At 25.9% G+C, this 10,863-nt stretch overlaps 1 protein-coding gene across 1 annotated transcript; it reads right to left on the bottom strand.

Annotated features, from left to right (window-relative positions):
* Positions 1–1,240: 1,240 nt before the first annotated feature.
* Positions 1,241–5,196, bottom strand: LOC124946225 (oligopeptide transporter 1-like). The gene is made up of 6 exons (XM_047486793.1): positions 5,136–5,196; positions 3,731–4,200; positions 3,564–3,661; positions 2,589–3,161; positions 2,235–2,502; positions 1,241–2,098 (listed from the first exon to the last, which is right to left on the bottom strand). Exons 1-6 carry the CDS (start codon positions 5,194–5,196, stop codon positions 1,292–1,294), a joined length of 2,277 nt encoding a protein of 758 aa, XP_047342749.1. The 3' UTR covers positions 1,241–1,291.
* Positions 5,197–10,863: the final 5,667 nt, after the last annotated feature.

The following is a 10,863-nucleotide window of genomic DNA, read 5'->3' as shown; positions in this document are numbered from 1 at the left end:
TAATAAACACAATTAAATATATAAAATTACATATATAATTATTTCTTGTTCATAATTTAAATTATTTTAATATAACTATTTGTTATTCATAATTGATAGGATTTGAAGTTTATTATTTTATTATAGCGTAAATTTTTGATATATTATATAAAAATATTCTTATATATAATTTTCTCATAGAAAAGGTTTATTTCTTAAAGATTAATATTGTATAAATTGTGTCCTACAGATATTTCTCAAAACCAATTTATTAATTTAAGAAATTATAGAAATCTTAGTTGGATATCATAATTTATCATTGAATTAAAAAAAAATATTCATTTAAATTAAATACATTTAACAATTAATATTTAATATTATTTTGATTAATTTATAATAAAAAAAAAACTAAAATTACATGTCTTATTAAATAACTCCTTAATATAGAATAAACATACAATTTACCCTGAAAGTAATTGTAAAATAGTCCAAAGTTAGTTTAGCCTAATGATAGTTCCAAAAATAATAGCCACAAAAATGTGAGCCTTATATAGATGACCATTTTAAGAATAAAAAAAATGTAAAATAATATTTAAGTAATTTTTAAATTGTTTTATTAAATCAATCTAGTAGTCAAGTAATTCAAATCCACATACTTTCTTATTTTACTTTTTTTTAAAAATTTTAACTAATTTTACACTTAAAAATCAATATTATTACTATTATTTTTATTTCTGGAATTAGACTAATATTTATGATTTTTTTTTTTTTTAATTTTCAATAGAGTAATTGACAAACAAGTGTTTTGATTCAACAAGTTGAAAGTGAGACTCATCGTTGAAGGTGAGACCCATCGTAATTTGACCCGATTAATTTACTCCGGATAAAGCACTAAGAATTTACATCGACAATAATAAAAGAAAAAAGGCGAAAACTTCTTATTTAAACATAGGTTCAAGAATGGGTCGTCTTAACATGGAATGTTTATCAAAATTAATATATATATATATATATATATTAACAAAAATATAAATGAAATCCAATTTGAACTTTCAGCCATCATTGATGCACACAATAATAATCAATATAAACTTTAATTCAACAGAAATGAAATAAGTCTGAAATCACACACCATAAAAGAAACAACTTTGGAGTAGATCACTCCCTATACACATGAGGTGTTGCCTATAATAGACAACCCCACTATTTCAAAGACAATAACAAATATATAAATTATTCCATAGGACCCCAATCTTTCATGACATGATCAAATTTCCCACCTATCTTTTCAAGATATACATTTAATTATCATCTACCCAATAGGTGGGCAGCCCTCCACTTGTATCACCGGCGACAATGCGCACTTGGCCACATTACAATGATCACTAAAATCCAAACCCCACCATTCAGGGCCGTTGATATCATTATCTTGAAGAGCAAAGTAGAGAAACACTCCCATAAACGCGACTCCAGCGTCAAGTGCAGCCGACAAAATATAGTTATTCCTAGCCCACCATTGCTTATACTTGTTGTAAATATAGTAGTTAAAGAAGAGTCCTACCACCGTCCACGACGTGTAGTTAATCGACCTAGCCGGTGGCATAGCCGATGTCGCCGTCAATATAAGTGGCACGTGAATTTGTTTGATCCATTTCTTGTTAGGAAACTTCTTGGCAAGATACCAAACCGGAATAGGTGCTAGAAATCCGATGAGAAAGAACCAATTCAAACTCCCGTAGACACCTGCCCGAGTGAACATCCGACCAGGTCCAACTACTCCCCATATGATGGACGCGTTGTAGAAAACCTCGTCGCCCGGGCAAGTCCATGGACTACCATCGGGTAAGAGATCGGTGTTGCAAATGTTTTCGATGGAGGTGAGGAGGTACCATGCGGTGGAGAAATGAATCGTTGAGGCTAGCAAGGTGCCCACGGTTTGGACTATGAACATTGATCGGGGTGGAATTTTCATGTAGTGACCGAGTTTGAAGTCCGAAAGGAAATAGATGGCTTGTGTCATGCTAATATAACCGTAAGTTTTGAATGTCACGTTTGCTAATGGTCTTCCCGGGTACATGAATCCAATTACTAGCTCGGTTATAACGTTAAGTCCTGGTTGCTGCCCGAATAAGAAACAAATACATGCATCTTCAAAGTTAGCTAGGGTGCATGAATTAATGCATGGAAATAGGTCTACAAATTAAGTTTAGGGTATTTTAATAGTACTTTTGATGAAATGATCCATAATATAGTACCTGGTTTGTGGTTGCTGTGATGATTCCAATGGGTAAAGTGAAGAATAAAGCCATGGCACAAGCCAAAAGAATTCCCCACCATGGAAGTTGAAGTTGCTTGCCAAAACCCTCGCACGAAAGTATCGAAAGAGCCAACATGGCTACGAGAATAATGTAAAACCACCAGTTTGGGACCGGTTCATAGTTCCTCTTCATTAACCTCGTATGAACATCCCCAACCTCTTCCTTCAACGACGCAGCCGTCGCTTTCCACATCCGAAAAATCTCCCTGCCACAAAAAAAAAAATATGAAATTTGTTATGACCACAAATCTACATAAATTCCGAAATGAATAAAACAAAAACAAAAACTTACTTTCCATGGTTGAGCCAAACATAGGAGAGGACGGCGGGCAAACTAGCAAAACTCAAACCATAGGCGAATGCAAAGAATATGGAAAGATAAATCTTGCTATAACCGTCGTACTCAGGTATATCGAGCGTGAAAGTTTGCTTATTCAATATTCTCGAAATATTATATATATGCCCCTCGTGATCGTATGTTTTGGAAGAGTAAATTGGGAAACGCTTTGCATCATAGGAATTTGTGTAGTAAGCGATGGGATTTATAATATAAACAAATAGGACGAATCCGAACATGGTATTGATTATGGCGAAAGAAGGATAGGCAAGTGGACTGCCCAAGAAACCGGCGACCGTCGACCAATCCAAGGTGAAAGCGCCGATTCCTAAACCTTTTAGACCGGAACCAATCTGTTGTGGTATGATCTTGTCTTTCCAAATAAAACATGCGAACGAGATTGACGAAATTGATGGGAAAAGGTAGCCCGGTATAAGGTAGTATGCAAAACTTGCTATGAACATCACTAAGAAGAATTGTAACCTTGTTAGGGTACCCTTTATTCTACCCTCTTTCTCATGCAATGCCCTGAAATTATAAAAAAAACAATTATTCATATTTCACCTTATAACCAAATGAATTCAATAGAATTATATTTGTAGTTTACATTACATAAAGATTTATTAAAGTTACTACAAAGTTTTATTAAAATTACTGTTACAATCATATTTAAAATTGTCAAACAAAAATAAAATAATTTTTGACATTTTGTATGAAAATTGTTATTTTAGATAACATTTTTTTACTATTCTTTTGTTTCAAGCTGTCAAAACATCTTAATTACCAAAATTTTTAGTAAAATTGAACTCAAAATTTGATCTTGTAATACCATTATTTAAAAAAAAAATATTCTTAATATGACTTGTTTTAATATAAAAATGGATACCCAATTGGAAAAGAATACCAAAATTCATGAAAAAAAAGTATTACCTGAAGAGAGAAACTTGAACCAGATTTGCAGGCCACCACATGTAAGGAGAATCAACAAGAATTCTTCTAAAAACACCAGCCCATCCATATCCAAGCATCTATAATTTATTATATATATATATAAATATTTAATTTAAATTAAATAAATAAAATAAATAATTAGTTACCTGAGTAGTTTGAGCAAGAAGAAATGCAGCGAAAGGATTAATTTGCCTCTTATAAAAAGCTTTAACAATAGCAATTATATTAACAGCATAAACACCACTAGAACCAGCTCCAGCAAGAATAGTGATAAGCACATGTTCTTTTAAGGTAAAAGGACCAGGATTCAATGAAAACGACCAATTTGTTAACGGAACTTTTAACTTTGTTGTCGGAAGTTTAGCCGCCATTAATCGTCCCAACGGTAATGTTATGATTTGGGCTGAGACCGTTGAGATTGATAATGTGTTTTGTCTGAACTCGAAGAATTGATTCACAAATGCAAGCATTGCTAAAGATATTAAACCTAGAAACCATGTTCGGAATGTTAAAGCTGGTTCGGTTGGATCGTCGGTTATCGGCACGGTTAACCGGACTTCCTCAATCGGAGAGTTGTCGGTAAAGTCTTCTTCATCTCCTACTCCTACTCCTACTCCTTCATTATACAACAAAAATAAAAACTCAATTTTCATTCAAAACTACAACAAATGAAGGGTATATAGTAAAACCTTGTTCGGTTTTGGATTTTTCAAATAATCTTGACATAATCAAATAATATTTAGGACTTAGTTTTTTGAAAAACTAATATTTTAAAGTTTGTTTATCATTCTACCATTTTAAATAGATTAGAGAGAAAATGTTAAATTAATAGTATTAGAACGATGGGACTAGACAAGTAATTGAGAAATTATTGAGTTTTTGATAAAAAAAAAAAAAAAAAAATCTTAAAAAACACAACATAAAATAGAGGTCTTATGACTAAAAAAACTTTCTTTTCTCAAAATTAATTTAAATTTATAGATTATTTAAAATAAAATATTAATTAAGATGGTATAAATCTCTCATTTATATTACATTACCTATTTCAAAAATATATTATCAAGATCTTCAAGATAAGTGAAAGAAATTAGTCATATTTAATAAAGTTTTACTTTAATTTTATATATAGTTAATTAGAGATAAATAATAATGAAATTTGTATATATCTATTATCCCAACATAAATTTTAATATTTTATAAGAAAATTATGTTTAATTTTTTTTTAACGTAAAAAAACTATCATTAATCTTAAAATCATAACATTTATTTAACTTAAAAACGTTATAAATGAAAATTAAATTAAGTTGAATATAAATTTTAATATATCAAACTTTTATATTTCATAAAAACATTTTTTTTTTAAATGACTCCAATGTGAAAACACCAATTTCTTTAAAGAATATTCATCTGACTCCCAACTCTAATTTGGGCATTGCCATCATCATCTTCATGATCATGATCATCATCCAAGAAATATGGATTGAAGAAAAGAGAAACCCTAATCTTGTTTACAGATTTAGTATATATATATATATAGAGAGAGAGAAATACCAGAAATTTGAAAGCTTGAATGATTCTTCTTCTCTTCTGGATCCTCTTTGATATGAGCCATGAATCTTCTTCTTCTTCCTTTCTCTAGAGAGAGAAAGCTTTGGAAGATTATATATGAAGTAATCTGAAAAGAATGCACGAATATAAGTTTATATAGTAGATAAACAAATTAAGAAGATGAATCTAGACGAATAATGACCCTCTTACGTACTTATAACCACAAACAAACAGATCCTTATAATCCTTCAATATTCTCAATGAATCTTCGGTTTTAAACTGATTCCATTTTGATTAATTCATGGAATTCTAAATTATTTAATATTTTCTAAATTTTAATTCAATTATAAAGTATTTATAACATATGTAGGGTCAATATAGTATGTAGAAAACAGCTAATCTTAATTAATTAATTACCCTTTTTAGATTATTCATTTAATTGGACGGTTAATATTCAATTTACAATTCATGAAAACAGTAATTAATTAATTCATTTACTATCTTTTTCATTTTCCAGATTCTTTACCAGATTTACCTTTCTTTTCCCATTTATTCATATTTGTACAATATTTGGTAGTGTAAATGGTAAAAAAATAAATTTAATTAATTGTAAATAACCATTTAGATTTTAGACCCCGGATCAAATTAGTTTTTTTCCCTTAAATAATCCATTTTTTTAAAATATAAACTAATTTATTTCTGTCATCTATAAAATAAAATGAAGAGTCAACCATTATAATAGACAAGGAAAGAATTAAGAAATATCATTTAAAATAATTATTGAGTTTATCTATATACAAAAATAGATATCAAAGCTTTATAATAATTTACTCTTTTATTTACCTTTTTGTATATTAAAAAAATGAAACGGAAAGAAACTTATTTGACTGAAAGAAAAAAAAAGAAAATTTGATAATTTTAATTGGTTTAGTATTTTTCGGTGAACTGTTTTTTAATAATGTATTAAAAAACAGGTTCATCATTGTTATTATTATTCATATTAAACAATCTATGAAAAATAATGTAAATATTTACGAAAGAAACTTATTTGACTTTAAGAAAAAAAAATAAAGTAAATTTGATAATTGTAACTGATTTACTATTTTTCGGTGAACTGATTTTTAATAATGTATTAAAAAACAGGTTCATTTATTATTCTTATTAAACCATCTCTAAAAAATAATTTAAATATTTACGAAAGAAACTTATTTGACTTTAAGAAAAAAAATTAAATTTTTTTTGATGAATTATTTTTAATAATGGATTAAAAAACAGGTTCATCATTGTTATGATTATTCTTATTAAACCATCTATGAAAAATAATGTAAATACTTTAGGAAAGAAACTTATTTGACTTTAAGAAGAAAAAAAAGTAAATTTGATAATTTTAACTGGTTTACTATCTGTCCGTGCAATAATTTTTAATAATGTATTGAAAAACAGGTTATCATTGTTATTATTCTTCTTATTAAACAATTTATGAAAAATAATATAAATACTTTATGAAAGAAACTTATTTGACTTGAAGAAAAAAATAAAATAAATTTAGTAATTTTAACTGGTTTACTACTTTTCGGAGCACTAATTTTTAATAATAGATTAAAAAACAGGTTCATCATTGTTATTATTATTCTTATTAAACAATTTGTGAAAAATAATGTAAATACTTTACTAAAGAACTTATTTGACTTAACAAAAAAAATAAAGTAAATTTAGTAATTTAAAAAAAAACTAGTTTACTATTTTTAGATACAATTAATCTCTAATAATGTATTGAAAAACAGGTTCACATTGTTATTATTATTCTTATTAAAGAATCTATGAAAAATAATGGAAATATTCATGTAACTTAATAATTAAGTCCATATTGAAGTGTTTGTATTTTAATATATAATATATATATTATAAAATTAATCAACTATACCAAATACAAACGGTAAAATTAAAAGTTATATTAATAAAAAATACAGTGGCCGGCTAATAATAAATCTAATCGAAATGGTAATATTGACCTAAAATTTACCATATATTTAATTTTAAACTTACATAGTTTTAATATATAAAGAGTTAAAAATATATAGGTAAATACCGGGTTTGAAAAATGCGGTCACCATTTATATTAATTATAAATACGAAAATAATATTTTACCTAAATATAATTTATTGTAATTAAATTAATTTGTACTATAAATAATTTAATATATTAAATGTTTGTTTTAATTCATAATATCCTTAGTTTATTATGCACTAAAACATATAAAATATCAATATACATAGTAACTAACATGTATCTCGTGCATTTGTACGAATAATAATATAAAAATCGTGAAAAAAATATTACGGTAAAATTTTTATGGGCGGGTCAACCCACAATCCGACCCAAGTATCCATTTACTCTCACATATATCCAAATTAACCACAACTCTCGATTCGGCAATCCGAACACTTTAAAAATTAAGTATCATTATATATATATATATATATATATATATATATATATATATTAGTTAGTTAAAAAGTTGAATTTATATTGTTAAAATGTCACGCGTTTATCAAATTTTGGGTTGAATTTAAAATATAAAGTATTATTAGTCTAGTTGGTTAAAATGTTGTACTTGTTTTGTTAGGTTGCAAGTTCGAACAATACCTATAGAATTTTTAATTTTATTTTTAACCATTTTAAGTTTATGGGCGGGTCAACCTACAATCCGACCCAAATATTTATTTACTCTCATATATATCCAAATTAACCACAACTCTCGACCTGACAATCCGAATACTTTAAAAATTAAGCATCATTATATATATATATATATATATATATATATATATATATATATATATATATATATATATATTAGTTAGTTAAAAAGTTGAACTTATATTATTAAAATGTCACGCGTTTATCAAAATTTGGGTTGAATTTAAAATATAAAGTGTTATTAGCCTAGTTGGTTAAAAGGTTGTATTCTTTTGTTAGGTTGTAAGTTCGAATCATACGTATAGTATTTTTAATTTTATTTTTAACCATTTTAAGTTTATGGGCGGGTCAACCCACAATCCGACCCAAGTATCCATTTACTCTCACATATATCCAAATTAACCACAGCTCTCGACCTGGCAATCCGGACACTTTAAAAATTAAGCATTATTATATATAGATTAGTTAGTTAAAAAGTTGAACTTATATTGTTAAAATGTCACGCGTTTATCAAATTTTGGGCTGAATTTAAAATATAAAGTGTTATTAGCCTAGTTGGTTAAAAGGTTGTGCTTGTTTTTGTTAGGTTGCAAGTTTGAACCATATCTATAGCATTTTTAATTTTATTTTTAACCGTTTTAAGTTTATGGGCGGGTCAACCCACAATCCGACCCAAGTATCCATTTACTCTCACATAAAAAGTTAAACTTATATTGTTAAAATGTCACGCGTTTATCAAATATTTGGTTGAATTTAAAATATAAAGTGTTATTAGTCTAGTTGGTTAAAAGGTTGTACTTGTTTTGTTAGGTTGCAAGTTCGAACCATACGTATATTCAAATTAACCACAGCTCTCGACCTGACAATCCATGACAATCCAGACACTTTAAAAATTAAGCATCATTATATATATATATATATATATATATAAATACCTGTGGGATTCTAAATATAAGTTCTAAGAACATACAAATATCATTTATGTCTCTATTCTTTGTTAAATAATAAAAAAAATTAAAATAAAAGATTAATAACTGAAAATGAATAATTTACTATATGACTAATAATTACTTATTTCATTTAATAAATCAATAATTAAAAAATATTTTTTATTTTATTTACATAATCAAAATCTAGTTGTCAAAAAGTTTTTTTTTTTCAAATTACATAAATATTATTCAAATAACTCAACAAAAATCTATAATTTAAAATAAATAAAAGGTATTTATTAATATAATTTATCACTTAATTAAATAATCAATTACTTCTTTAAATTTATCCATTTAATAAGGACTTAAAATCATTTAATTTTTGTAGTCAGCTTAAATGAATAAAAATAAAAATAATTAGTTTAATTTGATAAATTATGAATACTTAACTCAATATATAATTATACAAAATTATACCGAAATGAAAGCGATAATCAATTGACCATGATTATTGAGTGTGATTATATTTCTCATTAATTAAAAAAAACAATTATATAAACTTATGAACATATCTTTAACTTTTAAAAATGAATTAAATTAAGTTATTATAAAAAAAATACATTTTAAATATTTTTTCTACATTAATCGTCATTTTATCAAATTAATTTACATATTAATTACTTCAAATTTATATATTTCTATTTAATTTTTAAACACTTATTTAATTTGATATTTAACAATTAATTTTATCAAATACTCTGTACAATTTTCTTACAAAAATATTGTTTTAAATAATTCACTATCTAATCAATTTAAACTATCAATTAAATAAAATATATATTTTTTTTTATATTTATTATACTATATATATATATATATATATATATATATATATATATATATATATATATATATATATATATAAACATAATAAAAGTAAGGATATATAAAATGATCATTTAACTATAAAAAATTGTTTTCTTAACATTACATCAATTGACTTAATTATATTCAAATAATTCTTATCAAATACGTCTATAATATTAAATACCAAATTATAAAGTTAAGAGAAATTTAAAGAGACATCTCAAAAGTCAGTCAACCTTATGGTCCATATCCCCACTTTATTTTGGAAAATTGGATGAAATGACCCTTAATATCAGCTAATTTGACTATTTGGTCAGCGCATAAAATAAATGCGTTGATGACACATTTTTTTGGGACGAAAATGCCCCCGTTACGAGACGCAACCAAATGCCGTATAAATTTATTTATTTTTTCTTGAAAAGAAAAATCGTCTCGCGAGTGTCGGTTGCGTCTCGCGACATGGGCAAAATCGTCCAAAAAAAAATGTGTCACCAACCCTTTATATTTTAAGCGTAGGTCAAAAAGTCAAACAAGTGAATCATATGATTTCGTCAAATTTCCCTTTTATTTTCCTTCTTTTATATATATATTTTCATAAAGATGTGAACCCACCTGAATTTATTTATTTGTTTATCCTTTATCTATATCTAGAAGGTTAACACTATCATTAAATTTATAAATAAGATAAAATAATAACTAAGTAAGATTATTTTTATTAATTATATATATATATATTATTAATAATAATATCTTTTAATATCTTTTTATGACAAGACAATCAGACCCCACTAATTTGAATTATCTAACAAACTCAAATCAGTTCTGGAGACTTAGGAGGCTCATTCATAATTATTCATGAAGACTATTAAAAAAAATATTTATTTTCTTTGTTTGATTGACTTATTAATGGATGACTCAATACAATTATATTTTATTGCTCATTTGTTTATCATTCCTTTTCATAGCTCCAACTTGTACTCTTGATAATACAATTATATTTTAATAGATCTATTTATAACTTATACTGTATATATTATTATTTACATTCTATTATTTCATATGTTTCTTATCTAATCTTTACATCTTCGTCTTCGTCTATTATACATGAGAATTAATATATTTACTGAATTGAAGAACAACACACCCATTAATCGGCGTAATATTTAACTCTTCTTTATTATCTTAATAAATTTTCTTTTACTTTTATTTGCTGTTGGAAAAACAAATAAACTCA

The sequence above is a fragment of the Impatiens glandulifera genome, chromosome 7 (genome assembly GCF_907164915.1).
Source record: "Impatiens glandulifera chromosome 7, dImpGla2.1, whole genome shotgun sequence".
NCBI lineage: Eukaryota > Viridiplantae > Streptophyta > Magnoliopsida > Ericales > Balsaminaceae > Impatiens > Impatiens glandulifera.
The sequence above is the reverse complement of the archived record's forward strand: the minus strand, read 5'-3'. Positions and strand labels throughout refer to the sequence as shown.

What these genes read in the sequence shown, in the direction of transcription:
- LOC124946225 (XM_047486793.1), bottom strand. Translation starts at nt 5,196, where the DNA reads ATGGCTCATATCAAAGAGGATCCAGAAGAGAAGAAGAATCATTCAAGC. An exon ending in TTCTTGCTCAAACTACTCAG is followed by an intron (nt 3,662 to 3,730) that starts GTAACTAATTAT and finishes AATAAATTATAG; the next exon opens with ATGCTTGGATATGGATGGGC. An exon ending in GTTTGGCTCAACCATGGAAA is followed by an intron (nt 2,503 to 2,588) that starts GTAAGTTTTTGT and finishes TTTTTGTGGCAG; the next exon opens with GGAGATTTTTCGGATGTGGA.